The sequence below is a fragment of the Pan troglodytes genome, chromosome 4, assembly GCF_028858775.2.
Source record: "Pan troglodytes isolate AG18354 chromosome 4, NHGRI_mPanTro3-v2.0_pri, whole genome shotgun sequence".
NCBI classification, from domain to species: domain Eukaryota; kingdom Metazoa; phylum Chordata; class Mammalia; order Primates; family Hominidae; genus Pan; species Pan troglodytes.
In genome coordinates, this window is record NC_072402.2 from 8,281,185 (window position 1) to 8,308,221 (window position 27,037).

Genomic DNA, 27,037 nt, shown 5'->3' on the forward strand with positions numbered 1-27,037 from the left:
AGATGACCAGCCATCCTGAGCCTCATCTTATCTTGTAGGATAAACTCAGGTATAATCCAAGAGGCTCACCAATAACAAAACCATTCCTATTACTCAGGATAGCCCAAGGATTTAATCTTCTTCCAAGAAATAAAAGACAAAAACCAGTCATATTATTTACTATACAAAAGAATATGCCTCTTTGAAGAGCAGGCTTTACATTAAAGTTATGTGTAGACAGAAGAGAACTCAAGGAGGTAACCCAGAGAGCACTGGGAGGACAGGCTTTGAAGAATTAATATAACTCTAAATTTGACCAGTTTGAGCAATCAATAATGCATCTTTAATTTACTTAATGTTATCCATAGTCATCAAACCTAATTCTAAGTTGACACAAGATGAGCTTCATGCATCTCATGAGTGTCAACAGAGACCCCAGATCACAATGAACAGAAAACAAAATTGTTTGAGTAAATTTGTGAAAGGGGGTTATGTTGAAATATCTCACATCCCATTTTTTTAAAGTTTGGTCAGCCCTCCTACGACTAAGAACCTCCATCTCTCTATCCCCTCTGAGTGGCCCATCTCTGCCTCTGTGTACATCTGCCCTGTCCTTCCTTTCCCCAAAACCAGCTTCTTGGTTCACCTTTCTGTCTGTATAAAATTTCATTACAGAATTCCCAAAATGGTAGCTTCAACTGCCAGTTTACATGGTCTTCATCTTGGTGCCCTCAACCTCTAAGACTCAAACCTAATTTCCTGGAGACAGAATCTTATCAGCCCAAAAGTCCACCTTTGGTTTTGTTAGCTGTGATTTTGCACAAGGTTGAGGTATTGAACTTGGGGTGGGTGGTCCCTGTTTGCTGCTCCAGACCCATAGTCACTCTTCTCGCCCTGCTGTCCTGTGGAAGTGAATGTGAAGCACTGTGTCACCAGCTCCTTTGCCCTCTGGCTTCAGGTTGGGTCAGGCAAGTGGGAGGCATGGCCAGGGGACTGCAGGGCAAGAGGAGAATGAGGTCAGGGATTGAGGCTGTAACAGCCCCTGTGCCAGGACACAGGTTTGCAGTGACTGCTTCCACCATCTCCTGTTGGGTAGCTGACTCCCCAGCAGTAACACCTTTCTCCAGGTTCTAGCAACATGTCCCTCCTTGTATTAGTCTGTTCTCTTGCATTGCTGTAAGTAACTACCTGAGACTGGGTAACTTATGAAGAAAACAGGTTTAATTGACTCACCATTCTGCAGGCTATACAGGAAGCATGGCCAAGGAGGCCTCAGGAAACTTGCAATCATGGCAGAAGGCAAAGGGGGAGCAGGCACATCTTCACATAGTGGAGCAGGAGAGAGAGAGAGAATGGGGAGGTGCTACACACTTGTAAACAGCCAGATCTCATGAGAACTCACTATCACAAGAACAGCAAGGGGGAAATCTGCCCCCATGGTCCAATCATCTCCCACCAGCCCCCTCCTTCAACATTGGGGACTACAATTCAACATGAGATTTGTGTAGGGACCCAAATCCAGACCATATCACTCCCCTTGCCTCCTCAGATCCATATGTGGTAAGGAAACTTCTGTTGCTATCTCTGGGGCACTTCTGAATTCCTTGCTGGTTTTCCGGCCAATAATTTTTAACTGTCACTTCATGTGACTTATAGCTCTTTCTTGCAAGCCATCTTTTTCAAGTGAGAACTTGACCAAACCTGGACTCATGGGGTATGTTAGATGGCTGCTTCTTGTCTCAGAAGAAGAAAAATGAGCACAGAAAGGAAGTATCTGCTACTGTCTCAAAATTTTTGGAAGAGAATATAGATAGCAAGTTCATCATAGTTTTAATAACTATTTTATTTAATTAATTTGTATATTTATTTACTTCATCAAAACTTTAGTTCTTTGGTGACGTGGTTTTCAGACTGTGTTCCAAGGCACCCAGGGGCACTCCAGGATATTATAAAATTTCAAGGGAAATACAAAGATGCTCAGCGAACTACTCTTGAGATAGTTCATAGTTTCAACATTAGATCATGCAGCATTCCTTTGTTGACATTATGTCTTTGCAAAGCTGGGTTTTTGTTGTTGCTGTGAGCAAAAACCAGTACGATGCAGATATTAAGATGCAATGGGATATGTAGGTGGCAGTATTGAATCAGAATCCATGATCTGTAAAGTTATGCAACACTCAGCAGACACATTGGCCACTGATCATCATTAGTATTTCACCATGATTATTTAAGAATGAAATAAAAATATTATATTTTATTTTCATATATGGTGGTGCTAGTGGTTTTTGCATCAAGTACTAAGTTGTTTGGGCATAATACTTAAGTTGCTATGACCTCACTAAGTAATAAACAAAACTCCTGGGAATTTCATTTAGTCTAGTAACATGATAAAAAAATTAATGAGTATTATGAACCAGGAAAACTCAGGAACCTCTGCATTAGTGGTTTTATTTTTGCAATTAGTTTTATAATAATGTCAGAAGAAGTATAATAATGTCAGAAGGAGTATAATAATGTCAGAAGAAGTTTATCACCAGTCTTCCTTCAATCACAAGCATTTGTATGTTCTCATATAGAAAACTAATGATGATCCCAATGGCAGAAACTTCATAGCCATCACTCTGAGAACCTAGTGGCTGCAATTAAAATCTCACTTCTCCAGCTCATGAGAAGCCTGCCTTGTATCATTTAAATTGTTTGTTTGCTTCGTTGAGTTCTATTGTTGGCTTGTTTTATTGCATTTATTCTAATGACATTGATTACTTTAGGGGGAGAGTACAAAATTTAATTGATTAAAAATAAATGCTCAGCAAATGTTTTGTGGAATGACTAAAGGGTATTTAATGAATATCCCATCTTGGTGCACATTAAACCATCATGGGTAGTACATGGAATTTCTGCAAAAGAGTTACCAGCCCCAAATGTCTAAGGCTTGCCCATTTTGACATTCCAGTAGATTCTCTGGTGATGTGTAAATAAAATGTCTTTAAAACGTAATGTCATATTGTGATGGACTGAATTGTGTTCCCTCAAAATTCCTATGTTGAAGGCTAACCACCTCAGAATGTGACTGTATTTAAACAAAGGGCCTTTGAAGAGGTGGCTAAGGTAAAATGAGATCTTTAGGGTGGGCCCTAATGCAATCTGACTGGTGTCTCTATAAGAAGAGGAGATTAGGACACACAGAGACACCAGGGTTGTGTGCTCACAGAGAAGAGACCCTGTGAGGTCACTGAATTTTTGTCCCCTCTGAAACTCATGTTGAAGTTTAATTGCCATTGTAACACTATTAGGAAGTAGAACTTTTACAAAGTGATTAGGTCATGAGGGCTGTGACCTCATGGGTGTGATTAACACCGTTATAAAAGGGAGTTAATCCCTTTTTTTCCCGTTGATCTTTTGTGTTCTGCCATGCGAGACAAAGCATTCCTCCCCTGCAGAGGCTGCCGTGTTCAAGGCTCCTTCCTGGAATGAGAACTGCCAACCCTGCCATCACCTTGATATTGGACTTTACAGCTTCCAGAACTGTGAGCTGATAAATTTCTGTTTTGTATAAGTTACCCAGTCTGTGGTCTACTGCAGCATAAAATAGGCCAAGTCACAGCAAGAAGGCAGCCGTCTGCAAGCCAAGGAGAGAGGCCTCGATCAAACCTAACTACAACTTGGCCTTGGACTATAGCCTTCAGAACTGTGAGGAAATAAATGTCTGCTGTTTAAGCCACCCAGTCTGTGGTATTTTATTATTATTAGTAGTAGTAGTAGTAGTCATAATCATAGCATACTAATGCACATATTTAGCAAAGCCCACTCCTTTTGATTGTGGTCTTTGAATGCTATTGACTGGGAAAAGCAGCTGCAGTCTTGTCCACTTGGGAAAACATGAGATGTCACTTGGTGTTTGGGGCAAAAATAATACATGTTCTCTGACAGAAATTTACAAGAAGTCAGAGTGTGGTGCCAATGAGTTTAAAAATTTGTCTTTTCATTCTTACAGAACATGGTTTTGAGGAAAACATACACCAGGAGAGGAAGGAAGGTGGTTGGGGTAAACCCAAGAGTACACTGTGGGGAGAGTGCTTTTGAGTACTTTTCAGCATTTGATTCTATCAAGGGAAGCAGTGGCCAGGCATGCTCTTTCCTAATGAGTATGATTAATGAAACAACCAAAGTTTCGTTTGTAATAGAAAAGTTTTTGTTCTCCCCTTCCCAAATGGTTTCAGTGATGCATCCTTTTATAATTACATTATGACTTTATGCGGAATATTTTGGTCACACCAAAAAGGACATTCCAATTCAAAGTAGGCCTCGTGAATCACAGCACTCAGTATTTTTCTCCTTTATTTGGAGTCCATGACTGTTTCGCAGGATTTTGCAAGCTGTCATTTCCTTACGGATGTGCTTACTAATATCATGTTTAAATCCCCAGGTGAGATTGGCCGTGGCATCCCTGAGTTGTTATTTCTATACCTCTGTGCAATCTTGTCTCTCCATTGTCTTCTTACGTTTGATGTCAATGTTTAGGCCCATATCCTTTCATCAGGTGTTTTCTGATTCAGTCATAATCAGCGGGGCACTCTGCACTTTTTATGTGTAATTCCAAATTGACCTTCTATTGTGTAGATTATAAATGGGGCTATAGGTAGGTCACAATGCCAGTTGAAAATGTGATAGCAATGCAACCTTCTCCTTGTATCCACAAAACACATTTTGTCCCTTCTTGTGTGCTATGGTAATAGAAGGGGAATACTCCACATGTTCACCCTAAAATGGAGTATTATTTTCTCCTAAACTAAGCTGCATAAGTCAGACTCTCTAATAGCCTTGGTCATGCTTTTAAATAAAACTAAATACCTGTCAGCTTTTAAATTTTTAAATGAGTGGGTGTGGACCACATGTGTCACCTATTAAGTGGTGGTGAATGAAGAGAATTAGAAATGGTGTTTAAATGAAGCAAAACTTCATTGATTCAGATTAATTAGAGAGATGATCTGTCTAAATTAATGAAAAGTCTGAATTAGAGTGTGTTAAAATTTATTTTTTAAGCATTTAAGTCCACTGAAATCACCAGAACCAGGCAAAGTGTATATTGGTTGGTGCAGATCATTAGGAGAGCTGATTTAAGACTAGTAAAATTGTTGTTTTAATTGGTGTATAATTTTATGTTTCTAAGTTTTTGAAAAGCATTGAGATGCAGCACTTAAAAATGTGTCCTCCTGTTGTGTCATTACTTTGGGAGACAGGGTTTGGGAAGACACAGAGACCAGCATTTTTAGTAAGCCTCTTGGAAGATCCAGGACTATTCAGTAATTTGGGTTTCTGAAATACGCGGGTCAAACATCTTTGGAATAATTAACACTCATTCGACTATCTAAACTCAAAAAGACCAAAGAGATAATGACTTCTATAGGTATCAGTGGCGATGTAAAGTTTAGGTAATCATTGACTTGTTGCCAACCAAATATCAGATGCAATTATCCAAACATCAGACTGGGTCACGAGACAGTGTTTCGGCTGTCTGGACAGAGACTAATGCTCACAAACATGCTTTGTAGTCTATAGGTGCTCTCGGAATTGGGCTTGAAGCTGTGTTGAGACAGAAGGTAGTAGGGAGAAGATCTGGTAGTGTTGCTTTGCAGAAATGGTCTGCAGAATAGGTCAAGGATGAAAAGGAAACATCTGCCCTATTTTGGATGCAAGCGAAGTGGAATATGAGTTTTGGTGGTAGTGATTCTCTCTGCCTTAACTTATCATAAAGGACTAAAAAATCTCCTGTGGAGAAATATAAAGCTCTGTGTAACTCTTTAAAGATATTCCATCATAGAAATTGATGACAGTGTTCTTTTTCCTTTTCCATTTTTATCTTTGTAACTTCCTCATACAGCTCACTTGTTTCATCTTCTCTTTTCCCATAGTGGAGAGAAGCTAAACCCTGAAGCTAAGATTGTTCTGTGTGCTTGAAGTCAAAGAGAGAATGAACAGAAGAGTAAACAGGGTGACAGTACCCTCCTCTGCAGAAAATAGGGAAGCCAAAATCTTCATGGCTTGTGTTGTTTTCTTCTATGGAGCCCTGAGTATTGGAAACTCCATGTTATTCCCTTTTCTCTGGTTCTAAACTATAATCAAGTGAATCTTCTCCCCATCGATTTCAAGTTTGCAGTCACTGAGCTGAGAAGTACAAGTTTGGATTTCTGCATGGTTAATTCAGCTTTCTCTTCTTGGAGGGAAACTGTGTTCTCAATGAATTAATTTGTAGGAGGAACTTTCTATCACGATCTGAGGATCTTCTAGGCTTATCTCTTCCTGTTGGCTTTTAAAGAGTTGCTGGAGCAGTTCTGAGAAGAGCAAAGAGCACTCCAAGCTGCCACACTCTAGTTATTAGCCAGACATGAGCCCTATCTAATTATAAGACCCTTTAGCCCTTCAGTCCAAATATATCTGGAAAAATAACATGATGCCTGCTATTCAAAAAGACTTAATAGCAACAGATGTGGTATAAAAAGAATAAAGAAAATAATAATCATGACCAACAGTACTATCTATTTTGTAATGGAAACTTCCATGGGAAATCAAATTGCATTTGACTCCCAATGTTTGGTTCCAGTCTTTTAGCCCAAAGCCCTAATAACATCCATTGTTGAGATTGTTGGTGTTTCAGTCTTCTTTATACCTTCCTGTCTCACTCCACTCCTCCTCATTTGGAGGGACTTCAAATTAGAAGATCCTAGCACATGACCTAAAGATCACTGGATGTCATTAACCAAAGCACAGTGTTCCTGATTGTCACTAAATGACTGATAAAGAGCAGAAACCCTGAGGCCACCGCACATAGCAAATTTAATTCTTAGAGGGCTGTGAAAAATGCTAAGGAGATGGGATTGGGATTCTCTGCAGCCATGTCTGAGAGATCAGTTAAGGAAAACTGTACCTGATTATTTTCTCCCCCAGGCAAGAGCATTGCTTTCTGTAAGCCAAATTGGATGCTTATGAGATGTGAGCTTACTGAATATTCATTCCCAGCTCTCTTCATCATGTCCTTGTCTTCCCTTTTATTTTCTTTTGACTTATAATTGGTGTTTTTGCATATTTATGATCTGCTTTGTTTTAAGCTGATGACCTGTATCAAATGCTATAACTTTTCTCCTTTGACACTGTGCAGTTAGTTCATAGAAAAAAAAAAAAAAAACTGTCATTAAGTGATGGCGTTTCCCTCATTACCAGGAGCCTGGCTTTGCCCTCAGCCTGCAGGGTGCTGCCTGGTGTCTGCTTGGGCCATTTTAGTTTGCCACCCCAACATGAGGTTAAGAATTAGAATAGTAAACTCTTTAAAATGCATAACATATCAAAGCCATAACAAGGGATCTGAGTGGTCACCTAACTCGTGATAATTTCTCAAATGTTTAAAGACAATGACCTGATACCCTTAAATGTTTTCTTCCCAGGTGAAATAATCCTCAGAGGGGTCACACTTGTGCCTCATGACCTGGATGAGAGCAGCCTGACCCTCCCCTCACTCTCCTCTAAACACGCACAGGTGCATGAGCTGAACCAGTAAAGGCTCCACAGGCATATGGTCTCCAAGAACTTAACGTAACTTTAAATGATGAAAGCACTTTATAGCATAAACACAAATGCTTTATAAAGAAAAAAATTAGTTTCTTAAAAAATAACATGTGTCTCTTTAGAAATTCCTCAAAAACACCTTCCCCATCCCCTAGAGGGGGTTGTGTGTGTGGTGGAGAAATCTGACTGTATGCGTATGAATAAGGGCTGTGTAGAATATACAGGGACAATCTGGAGAGCCTCTCCTGGCCTGGGGACAGCCCTCAGGTCACTTAATTGTTTGTACCTTTTGTTGCCTCGTCTATAAGATGAAATAATAAAACAAGTCCATTCTCCTGATTGCGCTGCTCTCTGTACTCTTAAATGTGAAAAGATGGAAGGTATATTTAGAAGGGCTACACTGGTCATTATGAAAGGAGCAAAATAATAATAATTTGCTAGTAGATACCACCCTTCCCAGAAGTACAGGATTCATTAATTTGCATCCTCTGAGAAGCATGTGAAGTGTTGACAAATCACCCCACGTTTACATCAAGAGACGATGGGGTGCAGCATGGACAGCAAGCCTCTGTGAGGATATGTGGGCGTGTGGGCACGGTTCCACTTACACAGATTCCAGACCCCGCGCATACTCAATTTCAAGACCTGGTTTTAATCTTCAGGGTAAACCTTGACTGCTATTATTACCTTAAATAATTTATTTTCCTCCTAAGACATCTCTGGAGGCCAAGTTCCTCTCCTGTTTTCTGACAGATGTGAAAGTAGCTAAATGAAGCAAGAAGATAAAAGGAGACATCAAGATGGTATGAGTTATAAAACAAACTCAACATTGTGGAAATAGGATTGTTTGTCAGAGGTTCTGCTTAACAGTCTTCTGGAAAATAAAATGCTTTGATATTATTTTTGAAAAGAAAATTGTAACCTAATCACTTCCTCGCAGCCCTAGGTCTTGTATAAAGTCATTCCATGCATGCATCATTTTAAAATAAAAATTATTTAGGACATCAATTGTATTTGTAAATGTGTGTCATTATCAAAATGCCAAGGTCAATTCAATTAACCTTAGAATATAAGGATGAAACCGGGTATCAGGAACAGGCTTATAATTTGATAAGTTTTCCATCAGAAAAGACATATCATATTCTATTTGACATTAAAGCCCTACGTTGTATATTGCTTAAAAGTTTTCCTTTGAATATATAAATTAAAAATCAGTAAAGGCATTCTTTCCCATTATCTACAGACAGGAGGGGTTCAAATTACATTTGTTGGAAGCAATGCAGCATCCAGAATGAATGACTCCAAGAAGGTTTTACCTTACCTACTGTGGCAGTGCAAGTGTGCCAGTAGAATGTGGCAGTTGGAGAGCATTGGCTGGAAGACAGGCAGCAAGAAGTGCAAAGCCTCATTGCTCTCCAGGGGTCCTCCTCTTGCTTGGGATGAGCTTCTGTTGTCAAATGTTTGGAAACCTCTCAATGGACAAGAAACGTTGGCCTGGTCAGCTACACTGGCTCTGTGCACAGGGCCAGGCAGCACAGCGGGGAGCACCTTGAATTCAGTCTACTGTTAGGGTTCTGCCACAGAGGGGGCACTACCCTATACAGGCTGCCCCAGCGTCGGGGAAGAAAGGCCTATGGCAATAAAGGAAAGAGCCGTGACACTCAAGGCCAACTGTTCTGTTACAACAAGGCCCTCTGTGAGCCAAGAGAATTCAGAGGAAATAAGTGGGGAGTGGGATTCTAGGAAAACAGGACAAGGCAGCACTCACATTCCAGAGGATAGAGACTCATATTGGAGCGTCAGTGTCGGTATCAAAGTACCCTATTTCTATGCCCTGCAGAGGAAGCCCAGGGACAGATGATGGCTTCATTCAGTTCTGTTGCTTACACTTGGTTTTTATTTTGGAGAAATGTACTTCCTGAAATGTTGATGGGTTTGCTTCGAAGGCATTTTCTGAGGAGGAAGAGAAAAAGCTCTCATGAATAATCACTGAGTTGCTTTTATTATTATTTCAGCCACACCTAATAAGGAAGGAGTTAGTATTTTCTAACTCTGAGCAGCATGGTTTGCGTTGGCTTCTCTCATTTCCTGCATTCTTTGGTGCACTGTTCTTCAAAGCATATCCAGCAATGACAAGGTCTGAAGAATTTTTAGTAAAGCAGATGGCCATTTTGCAGAAGCAAAGTATGGCAGGACTTAATTGACAATGCACCATTGGACACGGTGCTGAAATCAACTCCTGTTCAGCTATTGGAGGGTCCCCTCTAATCGGAAGCCAGGAAGGTCATCAGGGCTTTCCACATGCTCCAGGACTGACATTCCCAGAAGAGGTGATGCATCAAAGTATGGCAATAAGAAGGAAGAGAGCCCTGTGATGCTAGAAAATGTGTAGAAGTAATACTGAAGACTGCCACATTGCTCTGAAGTGCTGGGCTGCTGCACCCACTTACACACAGACTGTGAGCACATAGGCCTTCCACACAGAGCACGTGTGTTACCTGCATATCACCTGCACACACATCACTCAAGCATGCATTTCACACACAGATTACACACAAGTTATATGCATGTATGCACACCACATGCATATACCACACACAGATCACACACAGAGCAATTCCCAGCAAAGATTTTAATTATCCATACTAATGTGGAGGAGATAAAATATAGATGCATAACTGGACATTATGGGGGTTAGCTCTAAGAATGTGGGTGAGTTTGAGGAACTCTCTGGCCCCAAATCTCTGTGAAATGAGTGAGTTACATGGAACAGCCTTGAAGGCCCCTTCTAATCTGCATCATTCTGGACCCCACTTCTATTGTGCATTTGCATTTATTCAGAGAGAACCTCGTCACATCATTCTTTTAATTTCTAACTCTGTCCTCTTTTTTCTCTGTATCCCAAACATTTATTTTGTAGGACTTGAGGAGGCTAATAATTAATATCACTGTTTTCCTCCTGTGTTCAGAACCCTTTGAGAGATAGACCAAGGCATTGGGTAGACGGAGAACAAAATGTCACCTTATTACACTTACACCTATTTGGAGAGTACAGTTAGGAATAAATGATCTTGCTGATTATCCCCTGAGTTTACCCATCTTTCCCTACAGCCATCTGTCCCCAAATCAAGGTCTTTCCCAGCACAGGGGCAAGTGGCCCACTAGGTCCACTGCTTGGCTGAGAATGCAGGACATGGAGATGACCACCCACTTCAGGGAGGAAGACCCTGCTTATGGGGGAGGATGGGGTAAGATGCAGAGGGTTCATATCCTTTTCCCAAACCCTCAAGTTAGACCAATTTCTCCTTCTCTCCTTGGGAGGACTGTCCTCCCTCACCGCATAGAGAAGGAGGACAGCTATGATTCTCTGTTCAGTCCTGTCACAAGGAACCTTGAAGATTTAGAAATAAAATTCCCATAATGGGTTCCAGCCACTCCTGCTCACCACGTTGGATGATTAATGTGATAAAGTGGTCTGTGTTATGGGGAGATTCTTAGGGAGGAGCATAGGATATTCGGAACTGATGCCACTGACTTGTTATTAAAGCCACTAGTGACCTGTCTTGGTGGGAATACAAGTCATGTGGAAATGGAGGGTAGGGTGGGTTTTAACCAGATGTGTCTATCCACTCACAGGTAGACCTGTAGGTCTTGCCGTGAACACACAAGAGCTTGCTCTATGTAAATAGTGGGTTACACTAAAAAGACCATTGTCATACACTGTTGATGATAATGTAAATTGAACATTTCCTGAGAGCAATTTTGCAATACATATCAATAACTTAAAAATACTTCTGGCTTTTCAGTAATTTTGTCTGAGGAAATGATCAAATATGAAGCCAAAGCTTTATACATGTGGTTGACCACTATAGCATAATGCAATGCACAGAATATTAATAAGTATTGAACAATATGGACATATCTAAAGGATGATACAGTCACAGAACTGAATATTATCTAAGCATTTAAAATGTTGTTTCTACAGAACTTACATGAGCTAAAAAATATTTTATTAAATGTTAAAGCAAAGCACAAAACTACATTCAGAATGAACTGAAGCTTCTTGGAACAAGATAGAGGTCTTGACAAAGTAAAGTATGCCACCAATTTTGAGAATACAGAGGAAAACGGAGTAGGCAGACAAGGCCGTATGGAAAGCAGAGTGTTCTGCTTGGGCAGGACAATTATAGATTATTTTTAGTTTGTCTTTATATCTTTGTTTTTCTCCCAAATTACATGAACATGAATTGTTTTTATCATGAAAAGAATAATGAGTTATATGTTTTGAAAGACTACCATATTTCTACATAAACAAAAGATAATAGGTGAATGTCACTTATCCAGGCTCAGCAAATACAGTTTTGGTGTGAGGGCAGTTTGTATTAGTCACCTAGTATCACAATAATGCTGCATAACAACCATGAAATCTCAGAGGTACACAATAATAGACTGCAGGTTGACTAGGGCAGCTCTGCTCCATGTTTCTCTCATCCTGGGACTGGTGGGCTACCCGGAAGTGTTCTTTTCCTAATGAGGTGCAAGAGAGTGACCTGAAAAACAAAAGGTCTCCTAATCCTGGGCTAGATCTAGCTCGTGATTATTTCTGTCCACATTGCATTAGCCAAAGCAAAGCAGATCTCATGGCTAAGCCCAAAGTCAAGGGAGGGACTGCAAAGTCATCTACCAAAGGGCATGGATCCAAGAAAAGGGCAGAACTCTTCTGGAGATTGATGTTTTCTGTTAAGCAAATAAAAATATTACTTTGGAAACAGAAGTAAAATTAACTTCCTGCAGTTATCTCTCTGAAGACTGTTGCTAATGTGCACTTTGTTTTGATTGTATTCACAAGTGAGAAACAGTTACCCTATTGAGCAGCTCTTTCTGTCTCTTTAGATCCTGGCCAATGTGATCATTTTCATCTGTGGGAACCTGGCAGGAGCCTACCATAAGCACCTCATGGAACTCGCTCTTCAGCAAACATATCAGGACACCTGTAATTGCATCAAGTCCCGGATCAAGTTGGAATTTGAAAAACGTCAACAGGTAATGGATGTTTCATCTTACATCCACATTACTTTAGTCATTATTAAAATGATGCTGTTACTATTAATGTTGAGTGTCATTCATTCATTCATGAGCTTCAGAAAAATCAGAGAAGAAACCCTGGGCTCTGCACCTGGGGAGTGTCTTAGTCTGCTTAGTGCTGCTATAAAGGAATACCTGAGGTTGGGTAATTTACCAAGAAAAGAGGTTTATTTGTCTCGTGGTTCTACAGGCTGCACAAGAAGCCTGTGCCATGTCTACTTCTCGTGAGTGCCTTTAACTGCCTCCACTCATGGATAATGGGTAATGTGCAGGGATCACTTAGCGAGAGAGGAAGCAAGAGAGAGGCAGGGAAGGAGGGGCAGTGCCAGGCTCTTTTGAACAACCAACTCTCATGGGAACAATAGAGTGAGAAACTCCCTCAAACTCCCTTCCCAGGGAGGGCATTTATGTGTCCATGAGGGATCCACCCCCAAGACACAAACACCTCCCACCAGGCCTCACCTCCAACACTGGGGATCAAATTTCAACATGAGATTTGGAGAGGACAAACATCTAAACTGTAATAGAGAGTTATGATCAAAAGAGCAAAGATTGCATCTTCCCCATGCAGCCTTCAGACCAAGGGACCCAGGATCACCCACAGCCAGATACGCCAACCATCATCAACAAGTGGCTGGGGAAGTCAAATAAGAACAGTTCGTGAAAATGCTCACTTCTGGTTAGTGTTTATGACAAGCATTTGCACCAGCAGAAGTACGAGCCTCCCCCTCATCGCCCCCTCCACCGTGCTGTGCCATCACAGCACTTCCTACAGCGCCTGTTGTCCACATAGGATGAAATGTTGGAGTCTTCCTCAGGGAGGTGAGTGAAGAGTCTGGGGAGGAGCCAGGTGTCGTTGTCAGGGGCATCCTAGGTTGATTGTTGTGGGTGACACAAATGCACATCAGGGGAATGTATAGACTGCAAGGAAGCATTACAGAAAACAAACAATGGAGACAATAGGAGATGTGTGGGGACCAAGATATCACCAAGGATGGTGGAAAGCAGGCACAACAGATGTACATGGAGAAGAAGCCATAGAGGGGCCCTGGATTTGCTGTGCTTCACTCCGGGTGATGGCAGATATCCATGTGAACAGCTGTGTGTTCCTGGGTTTGTGTATTTCTCACTGAGAATCCAGTCTGTAAAGCTAATAATTAGCATGGCTGGCTATAAACACTATGCTCCCCCTCCCTGTGGGCCTTCATCACATTACCTAAGCTCTTAGCAGTGTTTGGCATATCATGGATCCTTAATTATTGTTTGTGAAGTTGTATTGAGTTAGTTAACTCTATAAAATTTCATCAAAGTGTATTGTGGTGGGAGCAAAAAGTATATCCTTTAAATTTTGGCACTAGTCCTTTGTCTGTGTGTGGACTGCTGAATGGTAATCATTCTTTTTTGAAAACAGGGATCCAGGATATTAGTTCATTCATTCAACAAATATTTAGTGAACACCAAGGCTGTGGCAGGCGTGGCTCTAGGCACTGGGATATAACTGTAAACACTGCCTTTGCATTGGTATGATTAGCAAATATGGTTTGTTTTTAAAAAATACATTTTGTCTTACCACCTATATAGCAAAGGTATTCAGGAACCGATGTTTTTGTTTGTTTGTTTGTTCTAGATGTGTGTCAAATTCTGAATTCAAAATTAAGAGACATAGATAGTTGTTAACTTGGGACTATTATCCAGTTTATTCTTATGTACCTATTTTCAGTAACGTTTTACATCTGTGTTCTAGAAAATTCCACAGTTTCGACAAGTAGCACTTAGCATTCATGGGTGTTCCTGCTGTAGTGCATGCTACAGGGTTCAAATGTTTTGGGAGAGATGGTTTCCTTTCTCAAGCAGTACAGACTGGAGCAAGTTGGGCCCGACAGACATGTTTAACTTTTTTTTTCATCAGCTCTGTAATCTCCTTCAAAATAGCACTAAAGCTACAGAGAACAGAAATTCCAAGTAGATGGATTACATAACCTAATATTTTTAGGAACAGCTTTGATAAAAGCAGTTTCAGGTCACTGACCTCACCTGCACATCATATTTCTCTGAAGAGACCTGAGCAGCTGAAAGCACATGGCATCCCTTGCCACAGTGAGCTGAGGGTAAGAGGAGCCACATTGACCTTGTGGAGCTCAAGAACTGAACCATCATGGGAGACATTAGAAAGACATGCATCTACTAGTTTCAGAAAAGAAGTCAGTGATTCTTTTAAAAATAAAGAAAGTGAGAAGGGACACTTTAAAGAAATAAGAACTGATATGAAATATGCTTAATAGAATACAACTTCACATCACAAGAGCATTTTGTCACAAGCGTTGGAAGTCCATTTCCAGAGTCTACTCCTAGAATGCAGTACCTTTCTTGTTAGGGCTTTGGAGAATATGTGTCTACGGTGAGATGTGTTTGTACTTTTCTCAGACCAGCATGTAATTAAATTGGAAGAAGAGATTATCTTGGTTTAAAAAAAAAAAACAAACCATCAGTAAGATATAATCTGATAGATGTAAGGAAACTAGTAAAAACTGGCCAGTGGCAATCTGTGTGACCTTCATAGAAGGGGGAGGCCCCTGAAACACTGAGGCCCAGTAGGGCCACTGATCAAATTCAGGTTTGGGTTCCATGTGTCACTTCCTGCTCGCCCTGCACCACAAACCACCTTTCGCTTCATCCACAGTCACTGTGGCAAACAGTAATGTCCTTCAAAGTTCTTCATTCCGGAAGGATATGTGTTGACCAGCCAGAAAACAGTTTCAGTCATTGTTTAGATAAATAAATAGCATCCAATTTAATGTACACGTTAGCAGCTGCGTCAGAGAGAGCTGGTGCTCCCAGAGGTTGAGAGGCGGCCACCTTGGGAGTTCGTTGGCCTCGTTTCACAGCCCCACTCTCTGCTGTCCTTCCTCCTTGGAGGGGATACAGTGGCGGGTTAGCCCAGGAAGCCATCCCTCTTCACCCAGGATTGGAGGGGGGGCACTGAAACTATTGGGACCTGTCTAACGATTCTGAAATCTTTTCAAAATTGCAAAACTCCATGCTGTCTTTTCTTCAAATTTTGTGATATTTTTCAGATGCAAGTGAGATGAATTTCTAAAGATTAAAGCCCATGCTTGAATAAAGTGGCTATTTGTACTATAAGATTTTGAGGGAAGAAGGAATGAAAAATGTTGCTAGAGATTTTCTCAGAGTTGTGTTCTTGCCCTAAAAGTGTTCTCATTATGAACAATAAAAATCATGACTTTTTACAAGGTAGGGAAAAGAATGCATTGCATTGGAATTGAGGCCGCCTTTAGAAACTGAAGGTATTCACCTGTCTCGAGTTTTGACTTTTGTCTTAAGTTTCATATCCCACAGTAAAATCCGCGGCTGTTTCCTGAGCACCGTGTAGTGTGGCAGATGGTTCTTATCAGACCTGAGAAAACATATTTCAGTGAGTGTTGCTCTCTGGGGTATGTAATAGGCTCTCAGGAATTAATGAGAGCTGGATTCACAGCAAAATAAGAACACTGTTTGCTAACTGCCTAGGCAGTTGAAATAAATGCTGTTTCCGTAGGGGTAAAAGCCAGGTTTGCTATTTCATAGAGGGAGAATAAACCCTCTTTAATTTATATATTGTCTTTGTTTTAGAATAATTTAACAAATTTTTATGTGATTTACTTAATCTGAACCATCCTGTGGATCAAATATGACAGAACATTCCTTTTAGTAAAAAATACTAGTCAAGCGAGGCTCAGAGACCCCATGCTATACCTGGATTCTGCAACTCTCTGTGGGGGTTCTGGCTTTCTGGCTGTCGTCTTTCTGGCTGTAGTCTTTCTGGCTGTCCTTGGATGCAAAATTGTTTTCCTCTCTGCAGAATTTAGTGGAACAAGAAAGTGATCCTTGGGTGGTCATGGCTGGGTAGATAATGACAAATTTACCTGTTTTTAATCCTAATGTGATAGCAGGTATTATAATGGCTTTATTGAATGCATTTTATGGCTCATTTGTTTCGCAAGGTGAAGAGTTTTTGAAGTTTTTCTAGATTTGGGCTGCTAAAATTTGGAAAAGCAAACAGAAGCAAGTACTATTTCTTTAAGTTTTTATAATGTCCCGGGTAGTTTATGTAGTACTTTATGTGTACTGTTGTATCAGACTCCTATTGCTGCTGTAACAAATTTCCACAAATTTGATGGCTTAAAACAGAACAGATTTTTTATCTTACAGTTTCAGAGGTTACAAGTCCAAAATCAGTCTCACTGAGCTGAAGTCAAGATATTAGCAGGGCTGTTTTTTTCTGGAGATTTTGAAGGGAGAATTCATTTCCTGGCCTTTTCAAGCTTCCGAAGGCTGCTTGCGTTCTTTGGCTCCTAGATCCTAGCCCCTTCCCACCATATGTAAAGTCATGAGGATAGAATCTTTCAATTGCTTTCTCTCTCTCTCTCCTTGTCTTTTTTTTTTTTTTTTTTTTTTTTTTTTTTTTTTTTTTTTTTGAGATGCAGTCTGGCTCTGTCACCCAGGCTGGAGTGCAGTGTCATGATCTCGGCTCACTGCAACCTCTGCCCCCTGGGGCTCAACAGATCCTCCCACCTCAGTCTCCCAAGTAGGAGGGACTACAGGTGTCCACCACCACACCTGGCTAACTTTTGTTATTTATTGTATTTTGTATTTGTTTTGCCATGTTGCCCAGGCTGGTCTTGCACTCCTGAGCTCAAGCAATCCACCCACCTTGGCCTCCCAAAGTGCTGGGATTACAGGCATGAGCCACTGAGCCCGGCCTGTCTCTGACTTTTGATTCTGCTGTTGCATCTTCTTCCTTTTCTCTGACTCCAACCCTCCTGCTTTACTCTTATGGCTTCTGTAATTACACTGGACTAACCGGGCTAATCCAAGATAAACTCACCATCTCAAGATCTTTAATTTAATCACATCCACAAAATCCCTGGTTTGCCATGTAACCTAACATAGTCCCAGATTCCAAGGATTAAGATGGAGATACTTTTGTGGGACTGTTAGTCAGCCTACCACTCTCCGTCTTCTTTATTCCTACAGCAACTCTAGGACCTAAGTCGTTTTTCCCATTTAAACCGAATAAAGAAACTGCTCACATTACTTGGCCCAGATCACTCAGTGAGTAAGTGTAACTTCCAGGGCCCTTCTGTCTTTCATGTTGGTTTTGCATGGGTTTTCTGGTCTGATCTCTGGGAATGTTAACTGGAGATTTTCCAGGACGTGAAGGATTCTTTGATGGAAGTCCTAAAAAGAGTAGGAACAACTTTGAGCAACTTTAAGCATCCAAAATGGTATCCTGCTAAGGAGGCAGTCAGTTGCTGTTCTTCCATTGAATTCTCATGCACTAACATGAAGCAACAGAAATCAGCTGCCATCTTACTCCCTCCATGACCATGATGAGGCATGGAGAGGGTTTGATGCCAGCCATGCCATCCCCAAAGATCCCTCCAGGGTCAGCTTTCTTCTTCCTGGAGGCAAGAAGATTGAACAGAGGAGTCTGCAGCTTTGTCTGCTTGGACATGTGGTGGTGAGTTATTCAAAACAGTCTTTTACCAACCCCATCTCTGCATGTTCAGTTTACCTTTTGCCAATGAAATGGACCTTACGAGGACTCATCAATGACAAGACTAATTGTTTTACCCAATTGTCTTCACCTGAGTTGTTACATGGACTTGAGGTGAGGCATCTCAACAGTTATGTACCTTTTCATAAAGCCAAGCTGGACATTAATAGTGTGAGAGGAATTCAAGCCAGTGAGACTTTCTCGCTGCAGTTGCTGAAGAATTAAAGCAGCACATTTTAATATAAATGTCATGCCTGAGCTTTGAGGTGCAGGGCTGGGGGATGCGCCCAACAGAGAGAGCCTAACAGGAGAAACACACATCATGCGGCAGGTACAGTTTGGCTCAGATATAAAGGCCTTGCCTGGGTTCTGACATCTCAGACCATTAATTAAACTCTTCCACGCCCCCCGCTTATGTTTTTGAGATCTCCACTTTTCATCTTTTATTAAATCATTAGTTGTGTCATTTTTTTCTTTGGTATCTCCTCCTTGATAAAGAGGCCATAACTTCCATCCATCTTGGTCATCACATTTTTTTCATTCTGTAAATGATTAGTATATACTTTTCTCTTTGGCATCTCTTCCTCAGTGCAGAGGGCATAGCTTAAGCCAGTGTTGGTTATTGCTTTTATCTCAACTCTCATTGGTAAAACATTAAATGATGTGGAAGACTACACATACACTTTACTTGAAAACTGAAAAAAAAATGAAGAGCTGAGATGTTATAAAAGGTTCTCATCACAGTGTTTGCTATTCCAATCCATCGGAATGATCTTTAAGAAATATTTTCACAGTTTGCACCACACTGTATTATACTGGTTACTTAAATTCTCATGAAGCTCAGATGTCATGCCTCATTGAGAAGTTCCAGGACAAGATGTTTCAGGATGCTACAATTTTGCCATGATGTTTATGGATGCTTTTAAATGAGAAACGAAAATTAACTCCAGAAGATTGTTAATAATCCTTAAATCAAGTCTGCAGTATTTTCTGAGAAGTCCTTTAGTTAGAATGGTTGAGATCACCACATATTTGCGAAGATTGCAATGAAGATTGTGCTATGACTGTGCAATCAACCTCCTTTAAGGAGGAGTCAACAGTTACAGATCCAAGATCCAGGGGGAGGATGAAGGAACTCTCAGGTATCACTGTCCAGTATTGATGCCTAACAAAGAACATCAATGCAGGCCATTATAGGGGTTTACAAAAGCCACATTAGCAACTATTTGTTCATTCTTAAAAAAAAAAAAAAAAAAAAAGGACATTTTGGCAGGGCGTGGTGGCTCATGCCTGTAATCCCAGCACTTTGGGAGGCCGAGGCAGGCGGATCACCTGAGGTCGGGAGTTTGAGACCAGCCTGGCCAACATGGTAAAACCCTGTCTCTACTAAAAATACAAAAATTAGCTGGGTGTGGTGGTGGGCACCTGGAACCCCAGCTACTCTGCTCGGGAGGCTAAGGCAGGAGAATTGCTTGAACCCGGGAGGCAGAGGTTGCAGTGAGCCAAGATCACAGCACTGCACTCCAGCCTGGGCAACAGAGCGAGACTCCATCTCAAAAAAAAAAAAAAAAGAAAAAAAATAGACATTTTGCTTTAAAGGAAAAAATAAAAATAAAAAAGAATTATAGTAATTAATTAAGCAGAGATTCTTTTAATGGTTAAATATATGCAGGTGTCTATTTACATCATGGCAGTAGAAAAGCCAAATGATAAAATTAAACCTTCTAGAAGTTTCCTCTGTATAAGAAACTTGAGCAAGACCTCCTGCTCATGTCCACAGTGAAGAAGCAACTCACCTGTCTTGTTGAAGAAACACCTGGAAACAGTTATATTACTCCAGATTATCACAAGCAGATTTTTGTTGATAATAAGAAGCCCCCAAAACCAGAAGTCACGTACTAAGGAGAGGACCTGGTTTTGATGTTTCTGAGAGCCCTAGAATTTTCAGTATTTCCTGGGGACTGCCTATTTTTAATACTCTGTGATATGGTACTTTGATGCTGGTAAGAATGTTTAATAGGCAAAGAATAATCTAGTTAAAAGATTCAAGACAATTTGACATCATTTGATACCAGTAAAATAAACCCAATAAAAAGCAATTCTAAAATGAGCCCTTTTGTTTCATTAAACATTCTTGTGATATTTGTCACATATGGAAACAAAACTCAAGTCTTCTGTGATTGCCATCATATTTTTCTTCCTGCAAATGTAATCACAGAGTAGGCCACTATGCCTTTTAATGGGGGGGAAAGGCATTTTGAACTTACTTTCATGGGGCTGACTTCAAAATGTTAAAGTTACTGATCATGCATATTTAATAGTATATTACCATGAGCACAGTTGCAGATACATATACCTCCTATAGCACTAGTGATGTGTTTACTGAACCGAGGTATCCATTTATATCTGTAACAAATTGAAGGTTAGGACTCATGAACTTTAGGGTTTTGTTAATTGCATATGTGTTTTCAAATGGTATTATTTTTGGAGATTATACTTTTAGGGTTATCTGAGTGCTGTCAAGATTTTATTTTATCCTAGAACTTCTGTAGAAAAGTCCTTCAATGTACTTACAGATGATGGGCCATTTAATATATGTGTGTTACTGCATGTGAAAATTCCCCCTGAAGACTAACGTTGTCATAAATGTGGACTATATGATGCACTCAGAATGCAATGCAAGAGGCATGTGAGATAATGATACTCACATAAACCCATTCATACCCTTTTCAAATTGCATAGTATTTTTACATATATTCTTCTGTTAAATACAGGATTATATAAGATACAGAAAAGCCCTCTTCTCCTATTTATCAAATTTACAGGTTTTTTTTTTTTTTTTTTGGCTTGTTAGGTGCTGGCGATTTTCCCAGGTTGGGGAATGCAGAGGTAGCCAAGACTAGAGGTCCCTGTTCTCTTTGTGCTTAAATTCTAATAGCAGGTGATAGACTGTAGCTTATCAAACCCATAATTTCATGAGAAGATATAACAAGATAATGTGACAAAGCATGGTGGCTGGAGAAGACCAAGAGGCCTGTTGGAGGGGCCAGGCAGGGAGGCTTCTCTGGGGATGTGATATCTAGGTTGAAATATGAATTGCTGAAGGTCTCAGACCTAGGAGGGCCTGAGAAAAATGTTCCCAGCAAAAGAAGTGGGGACTACCAAGGTCCTGAGTCAGGAGCCAGGTGGCCTGTTTGAGAAACATAGGGGTCAGTGGGACAGTTGCGGGGAGAGAGGCAGGAGCCAGACTACACGCTGGGCCTTGCAAGGTGGGTCAAGGACTTGGGATGTTATACTGAGTGGGAAGTCAGTGAAGGGTTTTGAGTAAGATAGCAACGTAAACTGATTAACATTCTTAGAGGATCCTTCTGGCTCCTAGTAGAAGATGGGTTGGAGAAGGGATGAGTGTTAGTAGGTGACTCCTTAGAAGCCATGGCATACTATGGCAGCAGTACAGGCTGGATACAGGAATAGCTTGGGTGAGAGTGGACAGATTTAGGACATATTTTAAAATTGATTTAGTATGGGTTACTTTTGGATTAGATGCTGAGTGAAATAAAAATAAAATAATGAAGAGAACTTTCTGGGGTTTGAGCTTGAGCAACTGGATGATGGTTGGTGTGGCATCTAACATTTCAACATCTTGGTCACGTTATTTATTGGGAGGTAAGGTACAGTAGAAATCCAGATTTGAGTTTTTAACAGCTAATTTCAAGATGCCAAGCCAGCAGCTGTAAATAAGATCTGGAGTTAAAGATGTGAACTTGAAAGTCATCAGCATATAGTTGCTATTTCAAGCTACAGGACCAGATGAGATGCCCTGAGAGAGTGGGATTAGAAAAGATAAAAAGGGTCCAGGACCAAACCTCAAAGCACACTAACATTTGAGCAGGAATAGAGGAAGATGAAGAAGCCCAAGTCACTGAGAAAAATCAACCAGTTATATAGATGATTTGTTTTTTCCTAATTTAGTCTTGAGTTCCCTCTCATGATACTGAGAAAAATCAACCAGTTATATAGATGATTTGTTTTTTCCTAATTTAGTCTTGAGTTCCCTCTCATGATAGTGGCTGTAAACTCTAGCCCTGCCCTGACGGGGATCCTGGGGATGTGGCTGTGGGTGTTTCCCATGTGCCTTTCATGGGATCCTTCTTTGACCTCACAGACGGCCTGATACCTTAGTGTCTAGCCTGTGGCCAGGTGTCCCTCTCACGGGAAGCTTGTTTATCCTGGCACGTGCCCTTGTGGCTCTCATCTGACCTGTGTCTAGTTTATTCCTACCAAGGCAGCCACTCTCCCAGAGAGCCCTGACCAGGACAGAAGTTAGGATGAGGTAGAAGAGGCAACTCATCAGAACCCATGAAATGACAGAAGCAGTTTATTGTTTACAGATCTGGAGAATAGAGGGCGCAGCACCATTTGCAGGGCCAGCAAAAAGCAGGGAGCCATCCAGGACACACAGGCTCAACCAGCAGGTGCAGAACGAGAGAGAGAGGGAGCTGTGGGCCAAAGCCTTCACTGGGGTTCAGGACATTGTGCAATCAGGTTTCTAATCGGTGGGTTTAGAACAAGCAGGCACATGCCCTATGGCATCATGCTGTGACTGAGAGAAGGTCAGTGTGGGTGGGATACCTGTGCAGTCTATGCAGGGTGTGGGGATTAGTAGGGTGTATCCAGCTGTCCCACAGGGAGGTGGTTACCAGAAGGCAGTGTACAAGGCAGATGTCTTGATTGACCACCTTGAGAAACTGCAAGGAGGTAGGGGGGATGGAAACTGTGTCAAACATGATTAGGCTTTGCATGAGTAAGTCCAATCTAAATTTAAAATTGATGCCAAAGCAACAAAAAATTATAAGAATTCACCACAATAGGGGAAAAGCCAGAGAGAATGGTTCAATAGAAGCCAAGAGAAGAAGGTATAAGTGGGATAGTGGCCAACATAGTCACATGCTGAAGAGTCATAGTGAGAAGAGGGTAAAGGAGTGACCACTGGTCTTGAACAAATGGTGGTCACCAGTGGCCTGGACAATACGTTTAAGTGGAGCAATCATGCTAAAGTGACTGAGGTTAGGTGAAGAGGAGACAGGAGGTGCGGAAGCCATGCAGTGAGTTCCCACAGCTCTTCTGATGTATGTAGCAGAGAAGAGGAGCCAAGAAATGCCGCGGAGTTTGTTTGTTCAAGATTTTCTATGCTCATGGCATAAATCAAAGTTGTATTACACATCTTAATAATGCATCTTTGGTAATACATTTTAAATTGCCTGTTAATTATTTCTAATTTATTATATTACATAGTTTTCCTAATGTGCTGTATTCTGAATCATTGATTCTAAGGAAGGGATGGGTACAAGGGTTGGTTGATTTTTATAGAAAGGCAACAGCTGGGGCCGGGTGTGCTGGCTCAGACCTATAATCCCAGCATTTTGGGAGGCCAAGGCGGGCGGATCACCTGAGGTCAGGAGTTCAAGACCAGCCTGGCCAAAATTGTGAAACCCTATCTCTACTAGAAATACAAAAATTAGCCAGATGTGGTGGTGAGCGCCTGTCATCTCAGCTCCTCGGAAGGCTGAGGCAGGAGAATCGCTTGAGCCCAGGAGGCGGAGGTTGCAGTGAGCCGAAATCACAACACTGCACTACAGCCTGGGTAACAGAGTGAGACTCCACCTCAAAAAAAAAAAAAAAAAAAAAAAAAAGAAGAAGAAGAAGAAGAAAGGCAACTGAGTTTGCTGCATTACATTCATTACAGTTACTAAATAATCACAGCTGTAGTCCATTGTAGCTAATGTTCTAGTAATAGCTACTAAAAAGGTTTTAATCCAAATAGAAACAAAGGAAAAGTTATTTTAAAATAGGCAAATAACCTGGAAAGCATGAAAAGGAATAAAATGTCAACAAGATTTTAGGTAAAATGAAAAGAATACATTAAGACAAAAATTCAAGCCTCTACTAAGTTTAACTATGTTTTAGAAGGTATATTAAAGTAAAAATATAAAATTAAATGTTAAAAATAAACCAACTGATCCTCTAGGCAAAAGAATCAGCACATATCAGTGCATGTCATCTTATAACCATATTCCAGGGAAGAACTGCTATCCAGAGCTTGAGAGTTTCAAGGTTGGGCAGTTTAACTACAAGCACAATCCTCATTATAAATATGGAAAAAGCAAAAAGGCTAGGAGCTTCTCCTCCAGATAAACATCAATCAGCAGCCAGTAGAATTATTAGAGCTGAAATGCAAAAATAAAAAAGCCACAGGTGGCAGCTCCAGCCATCATGGGTTAAACGTGAGAAAGCAGCAACAGATATCCTGAGCCTTTCTCACTGCTGTGCTGTGGACTCGGGCACCTGGTGATTGAGCAGATTCAAGGTGACAGGAGGTTAGCAAATCGTGTTTGGCCTCCAGATGGAATTTTCTTTGTTATCATATATTTTTTTGTGTGTGGTCCTATTTTCTATACCTTTCTGGCTCCTCGTGAGGCAGATTCTCCAGGAAATTAAGACTTTATTTTCTAAACCAGTAGCACAGAATAAAAACAGGAATATTTTATCATTGACTGTAGAATGAGTTCAGAGCCATCTGATAGAATTTGAGGCTCAGCAGCCTGCACCTATGACCTCTGCCCTGAAGAAAATGACCATCCCTTGGACAAGGTTTACTTAGTAGTGTGGACTCTGCCCTTCTAGTGTGTTTCTGTTCCTTCAGGGCAGGAACCAATGATTGGAGGAACAAAAGTGCATTTGAGAGAAAGAAAACACACTCCTGGCATGAGGCATGATGCCAATGATGAAAGAAACAAAACACACTCCCAGCATGAGGCCAATGTGTGTAAGTGCCTTGCAGAAGTCTTAGCACGGACTCTTCCTGTGACTCTGCCAGTCCAGGGATCACTGGAATGCAGCAGCCATTTCAGCAGCCACCAGAGAGTTGGATCCTGGATGAAGTGACTCAGAGATTCATTTCCTAGGGTCATCATCTTCCTAGCCAGCCTGTTTAGGGTCCATTTCTGCCATCCTGAAACTAGACTCTGAAATCTTTGGCGGTGATACGGTTTGGCTCTGTGGCCCCACCCAAATCTCATCTTGTAGCTCCCATAATTCCCATGTGTTGTGGGAGTGTCTAGCTGGGAGATCACTGAATCATGGGGGTGGGTCTTTCCCATGCTGTTCTCATGATAGTGAATAAGTCTTATGAGATCTGATGGTTTTAAAAACAGGAGTTTCCCTCCACTTGCTGCCATCCATGTAAGATGTGATTTGCCTCTCCTTGCTTTCTACCATGATTGTGAGGCTTCCCCAGCCACATGGAACTGTAAGTCCATTAAACCTCTTTCTTTTGTGAATTGCCCAGTCTCTGGTATGTGTTTATCAGCAGTGTGAAAATGGACTAATACAGGTGACAATGGCTATTATTTCATTATTTTTCTTTAGAGTATTAGAACCTACTACAGTGCCTGCATGGAGTAAGTGAGAACATATACTCTCCAAACACCAACTGACAAAACACAGAACTATGTTCTGCACTAGCTTGCTCTTTCTCTCTTGCTCTCTCTCTGAGCAACCTTCATAATATGTATTAATCCATACATATAATTAATTAGAGAAATATGGGCCTGGGAGGAAGAACAAAGCATTGTAAATCTCTGCTCTTTATCCTTGCTTGGTGTTTGAAGTTTCAAAATGACCAAGAGTCCACTGCACAGCAGTGAGAAAGGCTCAGGACACCTGTTGCTGCTTTCTCACATTTAACCCAAGGAGATGGCTGGAGCTGCCACCTGTGGCTTTTTTATTTTGTAATAATTAGTTATTATCAGTAGTCCTAAAACCATGTCTTCCAATACTTTGTACTCCTGATCGTTTTTAGCAATCTTTGGACTCCTGAGTTATTCTTACACCCTTTAGCATCTCCATTCGTAAATCTCTCCGTCTATCTTTTCTAAATTGTATGCAGGTTAAATGCAATTTTTGCACACTCCATACCTCATGACTGCTCTGGATGAGCTCAGGTATTATTGCATACACCTTCTTATTCATTATGAGGCTCACTTATATCATCGTTCACAAAAGTAATACTTGGTCATCTTGAAACTTCAAACACCAAGCCAGGATAAACAGCAGAGATTTACAATGCTTCATTCTTCCTCCCAGGCCTGTATTCCTCTAGTTTCTAGTGTGATTTTGGCTGACATATTTCTATGAACTTGAATTATTTTAGCCTTATTGTTATAGAAGTGATTAGTCTCCTTCCAGTAGGGAGTGTAGACATGGAACTTTTTTGTGTTATGAAAGATGCAATTTTTATGTCAAAGATAAAACACAAGCTCAACGTCATCCCAGCCTGTTAAATTAATCCAGATCTGAGGAAGAACAAGCATTTAAACTAGTCTTTATTAAAACACTTGGCTGAGGGATACAGTTGTGACGACAGTTTGCAAGGTAATGAATCTTTAAAACAGTGTTAGATTTTGACATTGATAAGTACAGTACTTAACATAATTATTATTCCAGATTTCCGCTGGTGAATTTTATTAATGAGTCAAGGAAAAAAATGTTTCGAGGAATATTTACGAGTGGCTATTGCAAGGAGTGGGTCAGTAAAAAAAGGCAAATGTCAAACCAGATTCTACCCTTTAAAGAGGCATTTAGATCATGATCAAAATCTGGGCTCAGAAGACATAACACTTTTATATGAGTGGGCCTCTTGAAAAGATATGAGTGGAATTGTGAATGCTTTATTGAAAAACAGAGGAAAATTTTTCCACTATAGAGCAACGTACTTCATCAGCTGACAGAAATGAACATAAAATGTGACAAATTCTATATTAGAAAGAATTGACAGATCTCTCAAAGTTGCTGATG

The 27,037-nt window shown here is 40.8% G+C and overlaps 1 protein-coding gene across 2 annotated transcripts in view; it reads left to right on the plus strand.

Moving 5' to 3' along the window:
• ADCY2 (adenylate cyclase 2) overlaps positions 1-27,037 on the plus strand; it is a 435,133-nt gene that overhangs the window by 220,578 nt on the left and 187,518 nt on the right. For both annotated transcript variants that reach the window (XM_016952932.4, XM_054684164.2), the window contains exon 4: positions 12,433-12,582. In XM_016952932.4, coding sequence (XP_016808421.1) covers positions 12,433-12,582 — 150 coding nt within the window. The remainder of the gene's footprint in view (positions 1-12,432; positions 12,583-27,037) is intronic.